Source organism: Pyrus communis, chromosome 2 (assembly GCF_041283825.1).
Source record: "Pyrus communis isolate YQ-2024b chromosome 2, ASM4128382v1, whole genome shotgun sequence".
NCBI classification, from domain to species: domain Eukaryota; kingdom Viridiplantae; phylum Streptophyta; class Magnoliopsida; order Rosales; family Rosaceae; genus Pyrus; species Pyrus communis.
In genome coordinates, this window is record NC_142566.1 from 27,774,781 (window position 1) to 27,799,330 (window position 24,550).

Below are 24,550 nucleotides of genomic sequence, written 5' to 3' on the forward strand. Positions count from 1 at the left end.
TGACAGCAACTTTAGGCCATTGAAATTAAGATGGCCAAATCGAAGATGCCATTTCCATGACTCATCTTCCATTACACCGATGTTGCAGCTTCCAATCTTTGTGTTCAAATTCAACGGAAACATCCGGTTCTTTGACATTCGAACACGTGCAATAAGCTTTCTCCTTGCATTCCTGAGAGTGAGAAGCATGTTCTCCATATGTATAATGTACCTTTTCTGGAGCAGTTGACCAATGCTCAGAATGTTGCTCTTCATACCTGGTATGTAGTAGGTATCGGAGATGTATTCTTCTCTTCCATCCTTCTGGATGATCTTGATCTTCCCTTTGCCTTCAACTGGCAACTTTGAGGAGTCACCAAGACTTACAGATCCATAGGCCCCTTCTTTGAGTTCGGCAAAAAACTCCTTCTTTCCACACATGTGATTGCTTGCACCAGAGTCCAAATACCAAACATCTTGTTGGCTTCTGGAATCATGGTGTGCTAGTAAGACTGTAAGTTCTTCATCAGTATTTCCACTTGATTCTGCCATGTTGACATGCTCACCATTTTTATGTGAACATTCATTGGCATAATGTCCATATTGCTTACAGTTGTGACACTGGATATGCGTCTTTCCTCGAGTAGATCTCCACTCCTGAGACTGACCTTGATTTTGTGCATAGCCTCGACCTCTTCCTCGGGCTCGTCCTCGGCTACGGTTGGATGAGCTCCCACGACGTGAGTTCCACTGCCCACGACCTTTATTTGGTTTGTCAATATTCAACTTTGACTCCAAAGCTTGCTCTAGCGTTGTGGGGCTTGCATTCTTCTGAATGCGTTGCTCGTGAACTAGGAGGGATCCTAGTAGCTCTTCTGCGCTCATCACCTCCAAATCCTTGGATTCCTCAATGGCAGTCACCACATGCTCAAACTTAGATGTGAGTGACCGGAGTATCTTCTCCACAACCCGTACTTCATCGAGTCTCTCGCCATTTCTCCTCATCTGATTTACTATCACAATGAGCCTTGAGTGATAGTCGGAGATGCTCTCCCCTTCATTCATATGAGCAGTTTCAAAATCTACTCGAAGTGATTGTAACCTCACTTTCTTGACTCGATCTACTCCTTTGTAGATTGTACTGAGTGTATCCCATACTTGCTTGCTCATTGTTGCTTCTGCAACCTTCTCGAACGTTGAATCTTCCAAACCCTGGTATAGAAGATACAGCGCCTTTTGGTCCTTCTTTCGTAAGTCCTTGAGAGTGTTCCTTTGATCCGCAGTATATACGGCTTCTTGCTCGGCAGTGGGTACAACATACCCACTACTGACAACTTCCCATAGCTCCTGTGATCCAAACAATGCTTTGAATTGGATGCACCATCTTTCATAATTTTCTTTCTTCAATGTGGGAACTTGGAGTTGCACTAAGTTGGACGCCATAACTGCTGCACCTGCCAGAATGGTATTCTGGCTCTGATACCAATTGTTGGTATTTGACAGTTTACTAACTCAATACCAAAAATATGTGGGTGATAAGTTTACAAACTCTATCACACCTCTTTCACTTTGCACTCTCAAATAAAATTGGACAAAGAAAGAAATAGAGAAAGGAGGGAAGCAACAAGCTTTGGCAAAACACTTGGACTTTGATATATGAAAAAGGTTTACAAACTATTGGAATAAGAAAGCTTACAAGCTTCTTCACAATTGGAAGTGGGATTAGGATGGGATAATTTACAATGCTTGAGAACTTAGGTATTTATAGCAAACCAAATGATTAAACTAAGATTATTTATTACCACACAAAACACATTAATTGCACCTAATAATTTTTATTCAACCATACCTAACATTGCCTAACTTTCCATGCCTAACTTTGACATTGATTTTCAACAATAGCAACCTGTTTTAATTTGAATTTCCAACACTCATGTCATCCGATGCAATAACTAATCAGATTCTAATTAGATACCATATGCATTAAAACATCTCACGCATCGCCAAACTCTCATTTATTTTGATATACACATAAACATTATTGGAAGGAGAAATCGAGCAGATGCCCTAACTCGAATTCAAAAATGAATATTGTTAAACACTTGAGCTACAAAACCCTACCATCACCAAAACCCAATTTTAAGTCGGATTCTGATTACACTTACGACCTAGGAGGCCACTGATATTTTCTTAAAAAGGTACATCGATCAAACATTACAAAGGCGTCTCTACCTCTTACTTTCTTGAGAACTCTCAGCTTTTTCCGCACTTTATGAGCATATATTCCAAGAAATAAACAAAAAAGTCTCCACCTCCACTGCGATTATTTGTGACTGATAACCTTCATTGTCCTTCTGTGATTAACTGAGATTATAGTGGGATAGCAACATACGCGTTTAATTAACTCATTCTTTTTTAGAAAGAGAAAAAAAGATATGAGAAAAAAAAAAAAAAAAAAAAAACTAAAAAGACAAAGTTTTAGTTGAGGAAGGCTACCAAGTGTCTTGTCCTCTAAGAAAACCATCCTTTGCTTCTTCCCAGAACGTCAGTTAGAGTGTAGTGTACTACTACTATATCAATTTATTCATGCAAAATAAGGTTCAAACTTTTAGACAAATATTATAGGCTAGTATTTTTCTTATACAATGATATTTACGTTATGGGGTGGAATTGGATGAATTCGATTAAGCCTTAATAATTAGATATTGAATTTATCATTATGGGAGTTGAATCTAAAATGTTTCACTTACAAGTAGCAATGATCTTTTATTTGGATGGGAAAAAAAATTAGAAACTTTAAAATTGTCACATGTTAAATTGCTAAGTGAAAATCATATATATAGTGTTGCTTTATGCATGTAAAATGCATGTGAAGAATAACTGTGTGGAGAGATAATATGAATTCTTCCTTCAACATCTCTATTGGGAAGCAGAAAAGAAAAAAAAAAAGAAAAAAAAAGTGTTTAAGAGTAATGCTAGGAAAATTAAATTTGTAAACAAAATTTGCAAACCAAATGACGTGTCATTAATGAGAAATGGTTACGTTTATTAACAATCATCAACTTCCATGTCATTTAGGTTATAAATTTTTATCTATAAATTTAATCTCCTAACATTACTCAAATAAAATTACAATTTGATACGCGGATTTTGCTTTTTTTATTTCTTGTGGTCAATCATTAAAGTTGACAGATATCGTACGTTCGTTGAGCTAAGAAATATGAAGTCCGTGAGATAACTTCCACATATAAGAATCTCGATAACTTTTCTTTCATCTCTATATGCTCAATTCACTATGGAAAACATTTGAGAAAAGAAAACAACAATTATCGGGTTGGAAAAGAGTTTAATCAGTCAGCGAAGAAAAAGATTGCTTTTGCTAAATGAAGACACTTTCAAGTTAAAGTGAATAATTAGATTCAGAGAAATTTTGGCAAACTTGTCTGATTAAGGCAACTCTCACACTAGATGAGATCAATGAGCCAATATTCTCGCCTTCACTTCGTCCACCACAGCTCGCGCAGGTGCTTCCCCTCTAGACGGAACGGAGTTAAGTGAGTGTGAGACCAAAATACATACAAGAGCTCGATGTTTTTAAGAACGTGGTGGTTAATCACCATTACTCAAGTTTTTCATCTTATCACACAGTTGATCATGACTCTTGCAGGTCGGCAAAGTGTCAAAGACTGTTATTATTTGTGAAGAACGTGCAATAACTGAAGGCTGAAAGCCAACGTTGTGAGAAATAATGGATCAGCTTTTTAATGCTCATGTCGACCGTGGACCGACTATAGCAAACCCTAAAATGTAGTTAAAAATATTTCGTTTTCTTCCTACGTGTGTTTGGGCCAACTCTGCAATATGCAGTACCAAAGGACAAGAGGACTGGTCCCAAAGATGTTTCAATAGGGCAAATGATTTTTCGACGCGCATTTAAAAAGTTCGTAAAATTATAATTGCTGTTGGATCATAGTAATCAATAAATAAACTTTTTCTTTCCCTTTTATTTGTGCTAGCTAGGGTGTCACTTTTAAATCACTCATGTTTTCTTAGACCAATTCAATCATTCATGTATTTTCTGAACATTCATTCGTCACTGCTCAATGGTTGAGTAGAAGTCAGTCGTAGGGTTAAAAAGACGAGTATCAAATGACAATTTTAAAATGTTAATATAAGTATATAACGATTTCATTGTGTATCATATTTATTTATCTTAGTTTTCTTTACCAAACTCATGTGTGCTATAGATCTAACCCATTGATTTAAACAATAATTCACCAAACAATAGTCCAATTATTTTTCTAAATTAGCTTTTCATGTTTTTGTGGTTAGAGTTATGTTTTGCTCCTTGTTTTTAGTAGAATATATATATAAATTTAAAGTAGGTCCTCATCACCAATACCACTGATCATGGTTCCGAATCTGCTGACCACCAAGGTCGGTGTTGTGGGTCTAGGAAGGGAAGAATGAGAGCGGTAAAGCCATGTTTCTTATAAATAAAACCTTATAAAGAAAAGGATAATTAATCAAGCCTCTCTCTAGAATTCTACACGATATGTTTTAAGTTCGATTTTTTACTTTGGTGAATCACATGATGAGATTAGAGAGAAACTAAAATGCTTCTGTGAGTTTTTCTTGCCGTCACAAATGTATACTATCGTGATAAAAGCATCAACTGATTCTCTTCTTAAAATGAAACCGATAATTAAATTGATTAATAGGGTAAATATGATCATCCTCTGAGAAACCCATCTAACCATGTGACTAATTCGATAATTCAATTTCAAGAAATATAGATACATTTTCGATTATCAAAATGCTTTTCATATTATTAATACTATCGATGTTCCAATTGGAGATGGATTGTCTGCCCTCTTCTTCCCTTACCCTTCCCATACCCTCATGTTTTATACGGTCATGGTTAAGCTACGTCAATATTTTATATTAATTTTTTTATAAAAATAATAATACAAAAAACAAATATTAACGTGGTTTAACCGTAGCCGCACAAAACAGGAGGGCATGAAGAGAACATGAGAAGAGGAGGGCAGACAATCCATCTCTGTTCCAATTTCGTATTAAAATATGTTTATCATTAAAAATTGAAAAGTAACATGGTAAATAACTTACGACGTGACTTCGTACTCAGGTGGTAAAGCTTTTTCTAAAGCATGCGCGTGAGATTACAGAGACAAACAAGTTGATGTAAACGTGGCATCCTCCTATTTTCCAATTGGGAGTAGAAAAGTAGTCAGGCGGAATTCCGCCCCATCAAAGTGAAAGTCCAAAGTGGACAGCAGAAAAACCCAAAAAACCAATTAGAGCAAAGAGTCGTAAGCAAAACACTCACACACCATCAAACGGATTCGATAAAAGCAGCAAACCGCCCAAAACCCGAACCCCTTTTCCCTTTGATCCTCCCAAAACGACGGCCAAAACCCACGTTTTGTTCGTCTTCTCCTTCTCCAATCCTACTTTTCTCATCAAGGGAGCTTCCTTTCTGCCAGATGAGGGCAAGGATGGAGGGAAAAGAGTAAGGGGTATTTAGACATTGATGTCTTATGGCATGCCTGAGGAAGAAGAAGCACTGCATTGAATTTGAAGGGTCTCTGCTTTTGGATCTTTGCCAAAGATTGAATCTTTTCTTGGTGGGTTTTTGTCTGTGACCATGAAAAGCTTCTGTATTTTTGCTCGGCTTTTTCTCATCTTCCTGGTGTTCTTCCCTCCAATTGGTAAATTTCTTTCTTTGATCTGAATTTGATCATAGATTGTTGTTTTTTTAATTGATTTGTGAAGTTGGGTTTAGAGTTTTGACTGTTATCTGCTTGAATTTGATGAATTGGATGGTTATAGAACTGTTGTGTGTGTGTATGTTTCTCTGATTGTTTATAGTGGAAAAGCTTGATTTTTGGAAATTGGGTTTGGATGTTTTAGTAATTCTTGACTTGGTTTGCTTGATGATAGGTTTGTATTCTATTGATTGCTTTCTGTTGGAAACATTGGTAAATCTTGATAATTGGGTCTCTATCTGTGTGTGTTGTAAGTGAGGATTGATTGGCTTTCTCCTTTATTGGTTATCTGAAGCTGCTTTTTGTAGTTTCCTTAGTGAAAAAGATTTTGAATTCTGGGTTTGTGTTTTTTTTTTTTTTTTTTTTTTTTTTTTTAAAATTATTGAAAACAAACAATACTGTAGAGCCTTGTTCTGGTATTGATTTGATAGCATGACTACTTGAAACATAGTTACGATTCCCATGGATTGATCTATAACAACTACTGCCTGAAGTGCCTGCATTTAGACCCGTCGCAGTTTAAGGTGAAGGTTCAATTAATCTTGCCTTGTAGGTAGGTAGCGCCTTGAGAAAGACCATAACCATAAAAAAGAGGAACCCAAGCAGAGGTTGAAAGGCCCTTTCTCTTTCCTCACCGTCTAGTGATACCATTTACATTTGTAGGAATGCATGAATTTGTTTGGCTTATTTGATACGAATTTTGTCTTGTGTGGTGAGGGATTATGTGCAAAATCAATGTTATTGTGGCTCACCGCCAGCTTTTAGTCTATTTTTGCCCAAATAGAATAAACATTTTCTTGATTATACAGGTTGACAAAAGATACTTGTCCTGCTTATCAACAAATTTGTTTCGTTATACCTATTCAGAGGGATTAGTACATGAATAATTCGTATTGTATATTATAAATTCTCTTGAACTAATCATGGTTATGAAAAATCTGTAAATTTTCCGGTTGATGGACTCGTACTTTTCAATGTTAATTTAGATGATACTACAGTCTTAACAGTTTATCAGAATATTGAGCAAGATAAATAAATCAAGATCTACTCTTTATATCACAGTATCATGAAAGTTAGTGATGTTCAGTTGGATTATTCCATTTGCGTGGTTCACTAGAGTAGATTGTAATGTTAGTTTGAGTGTAAATATAGAACTTTATATGTTTGCCATCGTCTCTCAGTACCACTTGACCACATGATTGATGGTGCTGTTTCTGTTCTTTCCCAGCATCCGTGGCAGTGCAAGCATTCACAGGAGCATACGGAATCAATTATGGTAGAATTGCAGATAACATCCCTTCTCCTGATAAAGTTGCTACTCTTCTCAGAGCAGCAAAGATAAAGAATGTCAGGATATATGATGCTGATCACAGTGTTCTCAAGGCCTTTAGCGGGACTGGGCTTGAATTAGTGGTCGGACTTCCAAATGGGTACCTGAAAGACATGAGTGCCAATGAGGATCATGCAATGGATTGGGTTAAAGAGAATGTGCAGGCATTCCTTCCTGAGACACACATTCGCGGGATTGCTGTGGGCAATGAAGTTCTAGGTGGGGGTGATTATGAATTGTGGGCAGCTCTTTTGGGCACAGTTAAAAACATCTACAATGCAACCAAGAAGCTAGGATTAACTGATGTAGTTCAGATTACGACTGCACATTCACAGGCCGTTTTTGCTAATTCTTATCCTCCCTCTTCATGTATATTTAAAGATACTGTTAAGCAGCAGTACATGAAGCCACTTTTGGAGTTCTTCTCAGAAATTGGATCTCCCTTCTGTTTAAATGCTTACCCGTTCCTTGCTTACATGAGTGATCCGGAGAATATTGATATTAATTATGCTCTTTTCCAGAAAACTCAGGGAATTTCTGATCCAAAAACTGACCTTCATTATGATAATATGCTCGATGCTCAGATTGATGCAGCCTATGCAGCATTGGAAGATGCTGGGTTCAAAAAGATGGAAGTTATTGTTACAGAGACAGGGTGGGCTTCACATGGAGGTGACAATGAAGCTGCAGCTACTGTAAATAATGCAAGGACATACAATTATAATCTACGTAAAAGGCTAGCAAAGAAAAAAGGGACCCCTATGCGGCCAAAGTTTGTAGTGAAGGCATACATTTTTGCATTATTTAATGAGAACTTGAAAACTGGTGCAACCTCTGAACGAAATTTTGGACTGTTCAAGCCTGATGGGACCATTGCATATGATATTGGGTATCATGGACTTGTATCATCGTCTGCAGATTCATTGCTTTTATCTTCAAAGGTACAAATTCCCTTACCTTCCATAAAAGTCATTTGAATGCTTGTTTCTTGGTGATTCGGTTGCTTGTTCTGAGTTTTTCGTAAAAGTAAATGAAATATTGGTTTGAAGAAACAATGATTAATTTCAAATCCCATTACTTTACCTTAAATTGTCATTGCGTTGCTTTGATCATTGCCCTTAGAAATAGGGTTACATGCATACGAAACATATAAAGGCATTTCGGTATTAGAATTAAAACAGTAGTACTTAGCCGCCAATAAGGAAGTGATTGAGCACCTTCACCAAGAAGAGGTGCCTAATAAACTGAACAGTAGGATATCAACCTCAATGTTAGGATGCACGTCTTTGCTATCCTCTGAAGTCTAAAGGAATTTATGAGATTTTCATCACGAAAGCATTTTGCCTTGTATAACATGTTTTGAGTTTCAGCAGTTGTGGTCTTGCTAAACACATTAAACGATTTTTATTACTGAATTACTATATTATTGGAAGAGCTTCCTCATCTCATTGGTTTCCTTATGTATTCTGTTACAGCACGTTGGAGCGCAAGGTTGGTCTCGTTTGCAATTCTTGATACTATCAATTTCTTCTGCATCATTGCTTCTGTTTTTAAAATAATGATTGAGCAGACCGGGGCAGCAGCAGCAGTCGGAGTTCAGAGCTTGGTTATTGAATCTCCGTCAAAGTACAAACACTGTAACTGAACTGACTCTTGAGTTTCGTAAATTATATGCTAGCAGCTAGCCGTTGCTTATCAAGTGTATCCATATGATGAAATGTATATCAGTTTTGCTTCTTAGAAATCACTTTTCTAAGAAGTACCATTGGATAAACGACGGGAAAAAAAGAGTCTCTTCCGGATTCGTATTCACTAAAGCACGAGGAAATTATGTCACTGGTCATGGATCATATGGAAGACTTCCATTGTTCATTCTTATAATAAACGCCGAATCGTTTACAGCAAGAACAAAAAGAAAAAAACAGTAATGCCAGCCAGTGCATTAAAAATTTTTTTAAAAAAAATTAAAAAAAAAAAAAAATCTGCTACTCTGGAAAAGAAAAGTTCAAAATTATGTAGTTTCTGTTTGTCTGGGAAAAAAAAAAAGAAAAAAAAAAAGGAAAACTAATGAAAAGAGTTTGAAAACTTTGAGTTTTAACGATAATGACAAAATAAAGGGTAAAGTGAACAGTACCGGGAGCTTTTCGTTAAAGTTAAAAAAAAAAGGTCATAATTAGACAACACGAGCAATTCTTGAATGTGCCTGAAATATGGAGTAATACATCCCGTGTTTGGGCACACTGAAAATTCTCTCCGTTGTCTCAGATAACAAGTTTTTCATAGAATTAAAAACTTAGGATAAAATAATTTAAAGTTTCCAAAGAATAAGTCATGCAAAAGGAGTAGATAAATCATAAACAATAAGAAACTTCCTATTTCTTTCTCACATTGCAATCTTAATATGCTCACAAGGAGTGGATAGATACATTGGTTTATAGTATGGTGTGGGTCGCAATACATAATTATTATTGATTTGGTCTCAGATATTTATTTGTATAAAACAAATTTTGCTTACTCTTTCAAAGTTGCCGCATTTCATTCTCAACCGAAACCTCTCAAGTGACATAAAACGTATAATTAGTAGTTAACCAAGAACGGAGTAAATTTTTTTCACGAAAGTGACATATAGTCCGACTTTTAGTTATCCGGGGTGAGCTAATTTTCACTAAATAGGTGAACTTCATATGGATTAGCACCAAAAATTTGTTTGCCCAAATTGTTTACTGATCTAGTGCCCACCCTAGCCTATGAGCGGCTTCCCCTTTGTGTATTAATTGAAGAGCTAGGAAAACTAAATTTTGTAAACTAAATGATATGGAAGTTGATGATTGGATTATTAATTAAACGTTGATAAACGTGCTTATTTTTTATTGGTGACACATCATTTAGTTTGCAAATTTAGTCTTCCTAGCATTACTTTTAAATGAAAGACACGTAAAGGTAGAGTTGAGATTTAAGTACATAACGATGAAGTCGGAGAAATTTTTGCGATTATATATTACTGTCACGTGATAATACTAATTCACGCTTAATAAACGAGTTGATATTACAATTTCAGCATGGTAAAAGTTCCTCCCAATAAATTTATATGCCTCATGAGATGTGAAGCTGCCAAGTCAGTCAGGAATAATTCATCGCACCATTTGATATCAACATGTTTCCAGTCATTGACTTCGGCTTCACATGCTGATAATGTTATTTATACAAGCCTATTGCAACCACCACCCAAATTATGCAAGCAAAGGGCAGTCCCTCTCTATATCTATATATTGTAAAGAGAACCAGGATTGCCAACACACACCAAAATATATACCAAACAGGTAGCTTGATAAGTGGGGGCAACCTGTGGACACACAAATATCCTGCAGAATTTGAGAGATGGCGCCTAAAATGCTTGGTTTTGTGACAGCTTTTGTTGTAATAACAGCATCAGCACTGATCACACAAAGAGCAGAAGCTGAAACACACACAGCTGGTGATACTACTGGTTGGACCAACATTGTTGATTCCGACACTTACTCTTCCTGGGCTGCCAAACATACCTTCAAAGTTGGCGACACCCTAGGTAATCCAAATTTACCTTTCAGTTTCATTAATCATTTTTTAACCTTTTCTGATTAGTTTAGAATTCATTTGATAATCTTTTCGTTTTTTTTTAACTTTTTTTGAAAACCGAAAACTTGTTTAATAGATGTTCAGTTTTCACAAAAATGAAAACTAAAAGCTACTTTAGTGACTTTTCAAAATTCGGTTTGACCTTGGTTTTCAGTTTTCAAGAAAACTAAAAACTGAAAACTTGGTTATTAAACGAGCTGACGTTTTTAAGGCCAGTGATTTCAACACTCATTCTTTAGTTTCTAGTACTACTCATATGAGAGCTGAAAAATCGTAAATATGCAGTTTGAAGTGTAGATAACTGAAACATAAGAGTCAAAACGCTACCTAAATTTGTACTATTCGTACAAGTTTAATATGATCTTAATTTGGTTTTTTGTTTCTGGTAGTGTTCCAGTTCACAACTGGACGACATGATGTAACCACACTTACAAAGAAAGCTTATGATGAATGCAACAACACCGATATTCTGGGCGTACTAAACCAAGGACCAGCCAGTTACAGCCTCAACGAAACCGGCGATTACTATTTCATCTGCTCCTTCCCAGGCCACTGTAGCGAGGGTCAGAAGTTGAGCATCAAAGTGACAGCTAGTCCTGCTGCCCCTCCTCCTTCTGACAGTAAACCTCCTGCTTCGCCGCCAACCACAACGGCTCCTCCTCCTTCTGACACTAAGACTCCTTTGTCGCCACCAACCACAACCGCACCTCCTCCGTCTGCGGCCTCTTCCCTAGCTTCTACTTTTTCTACTGTTTTTATGTCCATTGCCATTGCTCTTTTCTGCCTCTTCTAGTACTCTTGTGTTCTTGAGTATTAATTTTAAGTTAATATTGTGAGTTCAATCCTTCATACTGCATTTCCACAAGACTTCCATCAATCCAATATTCATGATGATTTTAATTTGATCTTTTGTGTTGAAATAAACTACTCAATATATGTAACAAGGGAATTACAATTGGTGCTGCATTAATACTTAACCCAAAATTCCAAACAATATTCGGGAATACGTGCCTTGTTCAACCCCGTAGTTCGTTTATTTTCGTCTTTATTTTACTTTCACTTGTGCATTGAGCGTGGGATTATTCTTTTTTCATTGATCTCGAATTCAGGGTGTGACATGACTTCAATACCTTTTAAATTAAAAGTGTCTCACCCAAACATAACTTAATTGCCTTTTGACATTGTTTATTCCGCTATTACAAGCTGAAAGGCGTAGAAAAACTTTGTTGAAAGGAGAAAATAATTGTGCTTCCTTGTGTTTTGATAAGAAGCAAAAATAGTTTAACTTACATACAAATAACAATTCACCATATATATAATCAAGAGACACTAAAATTGTTTATCGATTACGATCGAGGACAGCTAAATAATGGTTTTAATCATGCCAAAGGTCAAACTCTTCTTGCCGGATTAAGTCATCATCACCCTTTGTTTTAAGTAAAAAAAAAAATTGAGCAATATTAAAATAATAACTAGTTCCTTTGAACGAGGTGCCCCAATTCTTAATTGAACGGGGGTGGCCAATTTTACATTACTTGTCACAATTCTTTGCTAGGGAATCAGCCATGCAATGGCCTGCAGGTTTGTGTTTTATATACAACTCAAAATTCACAAAAAACAGTTTAAGGTCCATATATTATTATATTATTGTGTGGTTCAGTAGCCACCATGATTTAAAAATTTAAATGTGTTTTCTTTTCAAACATAATTAACATCGCCGCTTGCTCATTGAAACATCCCTAATCAGTGATTTGATCTATCTAGTACTGCACCTCATATGCACACCATGGTAGCTAGCTTGCAATTTTCCGGACATCATAGACAATGCATTTTGGCCGGACACCCTGAACTGCTTCCTAAAATCCGAGAAGTCTCCCCAGTGTAAATTCAGACCTCACGGCATCCCAACACCGCACTGCTAACTTCCTAAGTACAAGAACACAACATGAATACCGGAATTAGAGGATGGTTAAAATCATGAATGTGAGTAATGTGTTGGTCCTTGTTCTAGCTGTGATTACAACAACATCACTTTTTGGAGCAGAAGCTGGAGAATATACAGTGGGAGACGAGTTGGGTTGGACTATTCCTCCTGGTGGGGCTGCTACGTACGAAGCATGGGCTGCTAAGCATAGCTTGTCCGTTACTAATTTTATAAGTGAGCTTCTCTAAAATTTACTTACCGCATTTTTTGTACTTTCAGAATCCGTTTGATAATCATTTTGTTTTCAATTTAAATATAATGATATGATCATGCAATATGATGACATTGATGATATGATTGTTTGTGCAGACTTTGAATTCTAAGTTGGAGAACAAGACTTGGCTTTAGTAACCAAGGAGGACTACGACGCCTGCAACACGGACAACCCCTTAGTTGTATTCCAAGAAGGCGGATGGTTTCGGTTTCGTCAGTCGGACACATATTATTTCACCTGCACCTTCGCCGGCCACTGCACCAAAGGTCAAAAGATTGCTCTGTATATTGCTCCCGCTTTTTCTCCTTCTCCAAGTCCATCTTCATGTCCAAGTGAAAAAACTGCTACTCAACATGCTAATGCGGTCAAATTTGTGTCCAAGAAAGAATAAGGCTCAAGAATTAGTGCTGAGATGATGGAGTCCTTTAATTCCTGTAGCTATATATAAAGCTTGGCTCCTACGGTTAATTATATGCCAAGAGGAACAGTAATATTTATTTCCTTACAAATAACTAGAGGCACTTAGTAATTTGTAGTTGTACTAAGTGTATGTGGTGTCACCTCTAAGACCCAAATAATGAAATTATGATTTATCAGTCCACTCTTGTTTTTTTTTTTTTTCGTGGGTTAATTATTTTATAAATCCGAATTATATGTTATACATTCTACTTTCAAACCTGACGTCTGCGTAACAAGAAAAAATTCATAAAGAAAAACCATTAGCAGAATAGTGAGCCGTTGCCATCATCCGTAGCTAGTAAGTAAAAGAAGTGCCCAAAACTTCCGTGGCTTTGCACTCTCTCAAAAGTAGGATTTTATATGGACTATCTAACACCTCATAGTTTAATGTCAATTTCTGTGCCAACATTATAAAACATTGTGCCAAAAACATGAGGTGACAAATAATCCATAAAGAGTCTAACTTTTATGAGAATGTGAAGATAAAAAAGTCTCACATTAGTGAAATGAGAAACTTTGCACAGACTTATAAGTAGAGACGGATCTACAAAGGGACCTGGGAGGTCCCAGGACCCCTCGACGATCCTAAAATGCTGCTAGAAATTTTCCGGATGACCCCTCGTACTCGAACACAAGGCCTGTGCAGACTGTGTGTGCTGCAGCAGCAGCAGGTTGCAGCTTGCAACGGAGAAGAAGACAACAGGGGAGAAGAAAGAAAACAGGGCATTTAAAAAAATTGGTCCAAAAAGCAGTGTTTTGGCCAATTTGTAATTTTTTTTAAAAAACCAATGAGACTAATGTTTGCAATTGGTCCACCGTTTGCAACATGATTCCATAATCTTTTTGAAAGTCTAGCCACACATCGGCCATCTTTCTCGTCCTGAGAGTCCCTTTCGTTTCTCCTTTCCATGTTCCACTGCTTTTCCCCCCTAATCCCCCCATCTTTCTTATATTCACCCAAAACCCTAAATTTCTAATCCCATCCAATCCCATATTATAATTACATTACTCCAATATCATACCTCCACTTGTTTCAATTCTCACGGATCGAGATAGATCGGCACTTTAAAATCAACTTGATATTTACATTCATTTTGTGCGTTTTGATAATGATTTTTCTCAATTGCGGGGAATTAATGAGCTTGCTAAGAAAATGGTGGAGAAAGGGTTGCATCGAACATTTGCATATGTATATTTGCTTGTTCAGTTGACTTTGGTTTTACCGGTTGCAACTGCTTCAGTGGAGAGGGCATTTTCTGCTATGAATATCATTAAGAGTCCACTTCGCAACAAAATGGGAGATTAATGGTTGAGTGACAACTTAGTTGTTTACATTGAGAAAGAAGTTTTTTCATGTATTGGTAATGAAGCTATCATGGAACATTTTCAGACTATGAAACCTCGTCGTGGACGCTTGAATTAGGATTTTATAGCTTGTAATGTTGTTTTACACATGATTTTTTAATGAAATGTATTATATTTAATTTTTCAATGTTATTTTTGTCTATAAATTTTTTAACCTTTATTATTGGGACCGTCCGAGTTTAAAATCCTGGATCCACCACTGCTTATAAGTAAGTTGATCTATAGGTGGAAAACCAACTTTCTTTATGGTAACATAGCAAGTGGGCGCATAAGTCCAACGACCACACAATATGTGCTTGTGTTGGTTGTTATGGAATACCAGATAGTTGACTTGCGATAATATACAATGTAATTAATTTGTCAGCCTGGATGTCGATTATATGACTCACTTAGACCATCTCCAAAGGAGATGTCAAAGTTTAAACACAAAATTTAAATTTGAAGGCTTATGTGGCACATTGATTTTTTATTTTTTTTATTTTTTTATTTTTTATAAATTTTGTTCACCAACCAATATGTCAAATTTAAATGATTATTTATTACATTATTTACTTTTTATAGTTGTAATTAGTATTTTGAAACAAAAGATAAGTATAAAAATTATGAAAATCATTTATTAATTACTAAAAATAGATTTGAAGCTGCCATCAAATTTGATAGCAACTTTCTTTACTGCCTTTTCATGTCATGCTACATAGGAATTGGCATTACGGTTGGAAAAGACTAGGGATGTCTTTTATTACCGTTATTACTAATGTAGACTTTTTGACATCTCATTAGGAGATGCTCTTAGACTTTATTCGCTTTGCTCATTTCTAAAAAATAAAATTGAAATCGTATTTCTAAAGAAAACATGTATTATCCCTAGTTGTCTCCGCCCTTACGATAGAATATTATTCAAGTGGAGGATCCAATTCTCGTCTGAAGCCATTTTTAAGTATTATTCATGCAATTAGTCAGCTAGTTATGATAAATACAAAATTTGATCGAGTACTATCTCGTATGCAGTTTTGCAGTTAATGAATTTATTAATTATAAACTGCCGGATATCATGCACAATGTGCACATCTCATTTTCTATGGCGGCCGGATAGTCTCACTCAACCGTTTCCTAAATGTAAGTTGTCCTTTATATGTACATTCAACTAATGCAATTAGGAAGCACATTAGCATTGATCTCAATATACAAGGAAGAAAGAGCAACGAAAATATGGTTAAAACCATGAATTTTGGGAATGTGATGGGTCTAGCTATAGCAGTAGCAGCAGTATCAATGATGTTATATACAACAAAAGCTGCAGAGTATGTAGTAGGAGACGACTTGGGTTGGACTGTCCCGCCAGGCGGCGATGCCAGTTAAGCTTCCTGGGCTGCCAAGTATAGGTTTGCAGTTGACGATATTCTAAGTAAGCAACTTATTTCCTGCGTTCTCCATATATTACATTATCTTTCTGTCTGTGAGTGCGAGCGCGTGTTGGAAAGTGTCATGCATGCATTATTACATTTTAGCTAATTTACACGATGATATCCTTGTTTTGTGCAGACTTCAACTTTACAGTAGGAGAACATACTGTGGCTTTAGTAACCAAGGAGAGTTACGAGATTTGCAACACAACAGATCCCTTATTTGAACTTAAGGAACCAAGAAGATTTCAATTTCCTGTGTCAGCCACATTTTACTTCACCTGCACCTTCACCGGCCACTGCGCTGGAGGCCAAAAGGTTGCGGTTTACATCAATCCCTCTGCAAATACTCCAAGTCCTAGTCCAGGTGTTGCTCCTCCACCTGCTGCGTCCCTGCCCTTCACATTTGTGTCCAAAATACTTGGGTACAAGAAAGTGTGATCAGTTACATTCATAATATAATGGCGTGAATTTGTGCGGGAGTAAGCATACAACTTGGTAATTGCTCACCTGCATTGGAATTGGAATAATAATGGCTGTGCAAATTGAATTACATAGGAATTTGTTAAGTCCATTTAGATTATGATGAGAGTTTTTTAGGAAGTTGTAACATTTATGCTTTCCTTCTATTTACTTTCTTTAAATTATGATGTAATACAAGCAAGCTTCGTCAAGAGGAAAGAGGAATATATTATTATTATTTTCTTTATTACCTTAGTTACTAATAACTAGAGGAACTTTGTACTACGTTCATTAGTCTGACCTCAAATAGTGAATGTATGTGGTGTGATTCACAAAACAAAATAACGAAATGATGATTTATGTATAATTAAGTCCACTCATCTCGGTATTTCTTTTCCTGGGTATTTTTTGAAGCGATATTTAATCTTTTGTTCTTTGTAATGTTGCGATGCTCTTCAAATATTCCTGGTGCAATCAAGTTACTCATTCCAATTTCAAGCCTGAGTTCTGCCTACAAAGTAAAAAGAAGAAAGGAAAAAACGATTTAAGGATTAGACGAATCCCAATAGGGATTTGCCGTGCAGAATACCAACACTAGCTACCTCATTGACCCATCACTATACACATGTATATGCTAATATGAAGGAATACGAAGCAGAGTTATGAGAGAGACAAGTAAGAATGTAAAAGAGAATTCTGTATTGTATTCTTAATATTGAAGTAATTACAAGAGAATGTATTTATAGTGAACTAGTCACTCTACCAGACTTCCTAACAAACTAATTAATCTAACATACCACCTAATCTAATTACAAATGGCAAGATCTCATCCATACAATTATAATCTAACAGTATATACAACAACACTAGCTAGGACGTACGAGAAATGATCAAAGATGGTAAAACCATGAATGTGAATACTGTGATGGTCCTTGTTGTAGCAGTGGTGGCAACAACGTCAATACTCATGCTGCATGGAACAGAGTTATGTTAATATGTTAATATTAGCGTTGGAGACAGCTGGAGACGAGTTGGGTTGGATCATTAATCCTCCCGGCAGCGCTGCCACTTGTGCTGCATGGGCTGCCAAACATAGCTTGGTAGTTAACGATATTGAGTGAGCTACTTCAATGAAATTTAATTAATTTTGATTCATTATGTACTTTTTCATTAATCTACTTGATTATGATAATGCTACTTAGCATTACCATCTACATCTACTGATATTTCTCTTAACTTGTAAAGTTAAAAGGTCTTAGGTTTGATTCGCGTTGACGGCGAGTTTAATATAAAATTATTATAGTTGGTCAATTGTATGACTTAACACAAATCTCTCATCTTAATTCTAGACACCAGGGGAGTATCAATTTAGTTCAGCGATCACATATTATATGAGCTGCACCTACGCCGGACATTGCTCCAACGATTGAAAGATTGCTCTCTAAGCTACTTCGCTTCCACTTTAACTGCAAGTCCAACTCAAAGTCAGACTGATTCCCTTCATCAACATGCTACTGGAGTCAAATTTGTGTCCAAGAAAGAATAGGGCTTCAAGAAATTAATGTCTACAACGAAGCCCTTCTAATTAATTCCTTGCTCGCTAAGCTTGGCTCTTATATGCCAGCCAAGTGGAGCAGTACTATTTTAGTTTATAAATTAGTATTGGCACTTTATACTATGCATAATGTACGTAGTGTGATCCATATTACCATAAAAATGGCTACTATATATATGATTATATGATGCGCACGACTTCTGTTTTCATGTTCGCTTATGGTCGTTTTGCATGAATGGAAATGATAATTAACACACACCATTTTAACATCTCACATATTCTTGCTTAATAATGTCAGTTATTTTAGTTTGACATATTTAATTTGATGGTAAAAAAAATAAATATAGAAGTGTGTGAAAAGCTAAAAAAAAATGTGAAAAACACATACCTTGCATGAATCTTTGATTCCATCTCGTAGAAGATGAATTACGAGATGTTATATAATTGTAGTATACAACCCAATAATCGTCTAGAACATTCTGTGCAGCAGATAGGATAAGGTTGTACGTGGCCAATAACTTCTAGAGGGGTGAGCTAATTATGCTGATATATCTGCAGCATGAAATTCCGTACGGGTCGAAATTAAGTTCAGTAAAAAGAAAACAGAGAAAGGGAAAAAATATTAAGAGTTAAAAAGCAAAAGTTGTCGTGAATGGTATGTACATTAAAGTACGATAAGAATGAAATTGGTATGGTGGTGATCAGGGGCAATACTGTGGTTAGAGTTGTAGCACTTGAACTCGTAGAGAAAATTTTCATTGTAACGGGAATATGGATAGTACATTACGTGTTTTTATGTAAATGGTGAGAAATTTTATTTTTTAAGTTAATAACTTTTTAACACACATATCCCACTATTTGTATAATGACATGTAGTATACTATTTTATGTGCCGATCACACTGAAAAATTAGCATTTATGTACGTAGATTTCCCTTTCCTAGAGGTTTTATGGTAACATGTACTTGTGTTGGTTGTTATGGAAGACCAGATAGTTCACATGACTTATTTTTAGCTACGCCCTTTAGAACTAGATTCTAATTTTACTTTGCTCCCTGTAATTCAAAAGTCACTACTTTACTCCCTGAAACTCATAATTTGCTCCACTTGCCCCTTGGAAATCGATTTTGATCCAATTTTGCCCCCTGAAACTTGAAACTCGTCTCTATAAAACTCAAAATTCGCTCCACATTGTCTTAGATTTGTTAATTTCTTATGTGAGTTTGATTTGGGTACGCTAGGCTAATCAACTTTTATTTTTATTTTTTTCATCACTTCAATTTCTTTTAAACTTAATATTTTCTTATTGTTGAATGTTAACACATAATGCAAATTTATAATCAAATTTATTGCACATGTGACATAGCCTTATTTTGTGTTGGGTCCCACATATTTTAGGTGGCGACCTATAAGTTTCAAGGAGAGGAGAGAGTCCACAAGTCAAAGTGAAATGAGTTTTGAGTTTCAAAAAGTAAAGTGGTGACTTTTGAATTATAAAGAGCAAAACGAGATCAAAATAGAGTTTTAATAGACGTAGCTAAAAATAAGCCTAATATACAATGTAATTTCTCAGGCTGATGCCGGTTATATGTCTCACATAGACTTTATTTTTTTTCTTTGCTAATTTCTAAAAAATTATAATTGAAATCGTATTCTAAAGAAAACATGCATTATCTCCAAGTTGGCTCCGCCCAATTGAGATATAATATTGTAGCGGACGATCCTATTCTCGTCCGAAGCCCTTTTAATATGATTCATACAATAAAACAACTAGTTATGATAATTACAACATGTGGTCAAGTACATACAGCTTTGCAATTATTTATTAAATTATAAACTGCCGGATGTCAAAAGAATGTGCACATATCATATTATATGGCGGATAGTCTCACTCAACCGTTTCCTAAATTCAAGTTGTCCTCTATATATACATTCAAAAACTAATGCAATTAGGACACACATTAGCATTCATTTCAATATACAAGGAAGAAGGAGCAGGAAAAGATGGTTAAAACCATGAATTTTGGGAATGTGATGGTTCTAGCTATAGCAGTGGTAGCAGTATCAACGATTTTACATACAACAGAAGCTGCAGAGTACGTAGTAGGAGACGACTTGGGTTGGACTGTCCCGCCAGGCGGGGCAGCCAGTTACGCTTCGTGGGCCGCAAAGTATAGATTTGTAGTTAACGATATTCTATGTAATCAATTTATTTCCTACATTCTCCATTTATTTCATTATCTTTTTGTGTGAGTGCGAGCGCGCGTTGGAAAGTGTCATGCATGCCGACACAGTTTAGCTAATTTACACGATGATATCCTTGTTTTGTGCAGACTTCAACTTTACAGAAGGAGAACATACTGTGGCTTTAGTAACCAAGGAGAACTATGAGATTTGCAACACCACAGATCCCTTGTTTAAACTCGATGGACCAAGTGGACTTCAATTTCTTGCGTCAGACACATTTTACTTCACCTGCACCTTCACCGGCCATTGCGCTGGAGGCCAAAAGGTTGAGGTTTATATCGCTCCCTCTGCAAATACTCCAAGTCCAAGTCCAGGTGTTGCTCCTCCTCCTGCTGCGTCCCTGCCCTTCACATTTGTGTCCAAAAAACTTGGGTTCAGGAAAGTGTGATTTGTAACATTCATTATTTAATGGGTTGAATCATAAGCTTGTATTGGAATTCCTTAGCAAGAGGGAAAGAGCTAAGAAATAACAAAATCATGAACGTGTACTTCTATTTATAATTAGCCTATATTCTACTGATTAAGAGAAAAATCAAAAAGTTTTTTGGTAGGCTAAAAGCATTCCATCTCTCCAGCATTAGTGATTAAGAAAATAAGATAAAGAAGAACTATATCTCAAATGCATACTTTACTCAATAGGTTAATTAAGAACTGCCTTTGGCTTTAGCTAGATAATATGAAAAATACACTCTTTCCTGAATGCATCCCTTTAATTTTGAGATTCCAGGAGAAGCTTTCAAGTTTAAACACACTACTTGGAAAATAGGCATGAGCCACGGATTTGGTGGCCAAGGCTCACCATCATGGCTTTTGTTTTTGGGTTCGAAAGCATGGATAGTGTGGCATGTGCATTCAGTAGCACTACCTAGTAAACATCACGAGGACGGGATTCGTGCCTCATTCGTGTTCAACCTTTCCCTGACGAGTCTGCGACTTTTCGACGTAATTGACCACTGACAAGACGAGAGAGGTTGTTAGTTAGTAGAAGAATGTAAGAAAAGGCTATTATTGTTAAAACAGAGTCTGTAATCACTTAATCATAATCCAAGGAAATTGGTTTCTCTCTATCTTTACAAGCAGTTCTCCCCTTGAAGAGAATCCCAAGTTGATTTGGATTACTTTTCATAATGCTAATTGGTTTTATAGTAGAACTCCAATTTTCTTCATAGTATCAAAGTAGGCTGTCTAAATGTGAAGCCTAACGGCCACATGCACTCCACATCATCCATTTTCTGTTGTGTTGTGTACATAAAAATTGGGGTGAACTTAAATAGGTACTTGTGTTTAAATAGAAACTCTTAATGAAATGTACAGTGTAATATAATAGTCGTGTTTAAATAGAAAAACTCTTAACGAAATGTACAGTATAATCCCATGATAAGAACCATTCAAATAGTAGGTCTTCAGTCAAAGGCCATTCCGCCAAAACTTTTATCCAAAATAAACCATTTGGCCATTTATTTATTATGAAAGTATTTTTTTCATCTCATTTTTTTTTTTCGTCTATTTGTTTGATCACAATATGCTACATGTTTTTTTTCAAGTTGATTAAAACTTAACAGGGATGAGTTTTCAACAAGAAACTAATAAATAAACGATTCATATTATACATATACTCATGTGCACAAAGCTTAATGCATAAGTTGCATGCATATTTTGTGGCGTTTCTTGGTGCACAATACTTGTCATCAACACTTGTAGAACAACAGACGAATCTTAAGAAGATTAAGATTCGGTGGATCCAACTTCATAGGCTAGGTGACATTAGATTTAGAAGAAAGTATAAATTTACAGGGAGGTTTTTGGGAAAATGATTCGATTAATTGAAAAAATGAACGAAAAATAAGCGATGGGAACTCATATCTAAGCATGGTTTAGACAATGACTAAGTCTACAAAATATTGTTCACTATGATGGACTAAAAATGAAGAGGTGCTCCTCCTTCCTCCTCCCCTTATGATGACTTTTATTCATGGCTCTCTCTGAAAAGGAAGGTTTCCCACAAAGATTTCATTATTTTGGAATAAAACAAAACACATTATAATGATAGATAGTAATTAATACAACGCAAACCGCTCATCTAGGCCTGTATTCAAAGTAAATTTTCATGACTGTTCACTCTTTAGGTCATCATCTCATCCTTATTGTTCACTCAAATTGGATTGATTATTATTATGAAACATTTTTGTTTATTGACAATATCTTATTCGTCTATTTATCATGTCACATACAGATATCTAAATGACTTTCGATTTCAATAAAATTTTGTAGGGCTAGTATTTAAATGATCACCTAACAAATAATCGGTTCTGATTATAAGAAATATTGTCAGGTGGGTCTAGACGAGGAGTTAGCACATCTTAAGTTAGTAACTAGTATGAACACTTTTCTAGCTGTTATAGATTCGTTTAGAACATTCTGTGCGGCAGACGGCTAGGTCATTCTAGCGGAGGATCCTATTCACGATCGTCTGAAAGCATTTTAGTATGATTACAATGAAATAGTTTTGATAACTTCAACATTTGATCAAGTGTACTGTGTACTACATTGTATGCAACTGTTCAATTAACTAACTAATTATTAAATATACATTGCCGGATATCAGTATCATATATATTCGGACACTAATGCAATTAGGTGACCACATTGGCATTCGTTTCCTGATACAAGGACGAAAGACAGAGGGAAAAGATGATCAAAGCCATGAAATTTAGGAACCTGATGGTTCTAGCTATAGCACTGGCAACAGTAGCAATGATGTCACATACAACAGCAGCTACAGAGTACGTAGTTGGAGACGACTTGGGTTGGACTGTCCCGCCCGGCGGCGCTGCCTATTACGTTTCATGGGCTGCCAATCATAGCTTTGTACTTAACGATGCTCTATGTGTGTAAAAAACTTCTCTGAACTGATTCACCATTAGTTCATTAATTAGTAACTTTTATTTTTATGTGTATGCTGAAAAGTGTCACAGACATTGCCTTCAATTATAATTAGTTAATTTACATGATGATATCGTTGCTTAATTTGTGCAGACTTCAAGTTTACAGAAGGAGAACATACCGTGGCTATGGTAACCAAGGAAAATTTCGAGATTTGCAACACTACAAATCCCATATTTGAACTCCAGAAACCAAGTATAATTGGATTTACTGCGTCAGACACATATTATTTCACCTGCACTATCGCCGGCCACTGCGCTGAAGGCCAAAAGGTTGCGGTTTATTTCGCTCCCTCTGCAAATACTCCAAGTCCAAGTCCAAGTGGTGCTCCTCCTACCCCTGCTGCTTCTCTACCGCCCGTCAAATTTATCTCTAAAAGACTAGGGCACAGAAAAGTGTGATATGTAACATTTGTTATTTAATTGCGTGAAGTCCTTTATGATGAATTATTTTTCGATAAAAACCATACACATGTATTGGAATTCCTCGACAAGAAGCAAATAAACTAAGAATTAGTAAGATCATGACAGTGTACTTTTATTTATAATTAGCTTATATTCTACTAGTGATCAAGAGAGGAAAACCCAAAGATTTATTTGGTAGGTTAAAAGCTAGCACTCCATAGCCATGCATTAAAATGTTTAGAATTTTTATCATTAACGTTAAGAAAAGGGACATAGACAGATTCTCAATAAATTAACCATGAACTGCCTTCGGCTTTTAGTTGCTAGTTAAAAAGAAAAATAAACTCTCTTGAATCATCCCTTTATTTGGGGAAATTTTAGTAGAAGTTTCAACACGCTACTACAACAGGAGACCCGAGCCACGGATGTCATGTCTGTGGCTCACCACACATGGTTGTTTTTTTTTTTTTTTTTTTTTTTTTTTTTTTTTTTTTTTTTTTTTTACAAGCCACGAATATTGCGTTGAAATTCTGAGTTTTAGCAACAATATTGATCTTTTACTGACAAAATTTTGATACATTTAAGGGGGTCTTAACAAAACACTTCTGGTCCTGTTCACTTTTAACGTTAAGGATATTTTTACTCTAAAAAGTCATTCCTGGTACTATTAACTTATAACACATTTTTGTCATTTTGGTTAAAACTCAAAGTTTTCAAGCCCTTTTCATTAGTTTTCATGCTGACTTCACAAGTCGTCAAAGGTTAAGGTTATAAAATTAGTGGCTGGTTCACTCTTTGTTGA

General features: G+C 36.0%; 5 protein-coding genes and 1 pseudogene across 5 annotated transcripts; all 6 read left to right on the forward strand.

Moving 5' to 3' along the window:
* Positions 1-5,214: 5,214 nt before the first annotated feature.
* Positions 5,215-8,872, forward strand: LOC137747074 (glucan endo-1,3-beta-glucosidase 14). Its single transcript, XM_068487080.2, has 3 exons — positions 5,215-5,711; positions 6,997-8,039; positions 8,574-8,872. The coding sequence occupies exons 1-3, from the start codon at positions 5,648-5,650 to the stop codon at positions 8,655-8,657; spliced, it is 1,191 nt and encodes a 396-aa protein (XP_068343181.2). The 5' UTR covers positions 5,215-5,647; the 3' UTR covers positions 8,658-8,872.
* Positions 8,873-10,476: 1,604 nt separating this feature from the next.
* LOC137747075 (mavicyanin-like) lies at positions 10,477-11,506 on the forward strand. The gene is made up of 2 exons (XM_068487081.2): positions 10,477-10,663; positions 11,103-11,506. Exons 1-2 carry the CDS (start codon positions 10,477-10,479, stop codon positions 11,504-11,506), a joined length of 591 nt encoding a protein of 196 aa, XP_068343182.2.
* A 1,184-nt stretch (positions 11,507-12,690) lies between these two features.
* LOC137746894 (early nodulin-like protein 15) lies at positions 12,691-13,302 on the forward strand (annotated as a pseudogene).
* Positions 13,303-15,956: 2,654 nt separating this feature from the next.
* LOC137746523 (basic blue protein-like) lies at positions 15,957-16,579 on the forward strand. The gene is made up of 2 exons (XM_088679241.1): positions 15,957-16,089; positions 16,278-16,579. Exons 1-2 carry the CDS (start codon positions 15,957-15,959, stop codon positions 16,577-16,579), a joined length of 435 nt encoding a protein of 144 aa, XP_088535367.1.
* A 3,579-nt stretch (positions 16,580-20,158) lies between these two features.
* Positions 20,159-20,789, forward strand: LOC137746789 (mavicyanin-like). Its single transcript, XM_068486794.2, has 2 exons — positions 20,159-20,354; positions 20,488-20,789. The coding sequence occupies exons 1-2, from the start codon at positions 20,159-20,161 to the stop codon at positions 20,787-20,789; spliced, it is 498 nt and encodes a 165-aa protein (XP_068342895.2).
* Positions 20,790-23,092: 2,303 nt separating this feature from the next.
* LOC137746906 (umecyanin-like) lies at positions 23,093-23,745 on the forward strand. The gene is made up of 2 exons (XM_088677920.1): positions 23,093-23,288; positions 23,438-23,745. Exons 1-2 carry the CDS (start codon positions 23,093-23,095, stop codon positions 23,743-23,745), a joined length of 504 nt encoding a protein of 167 aa, XP_088534046.1.
* The last annotated feature ends 805 nt before the right edge of the window (positions 23,746-24,550 follow it).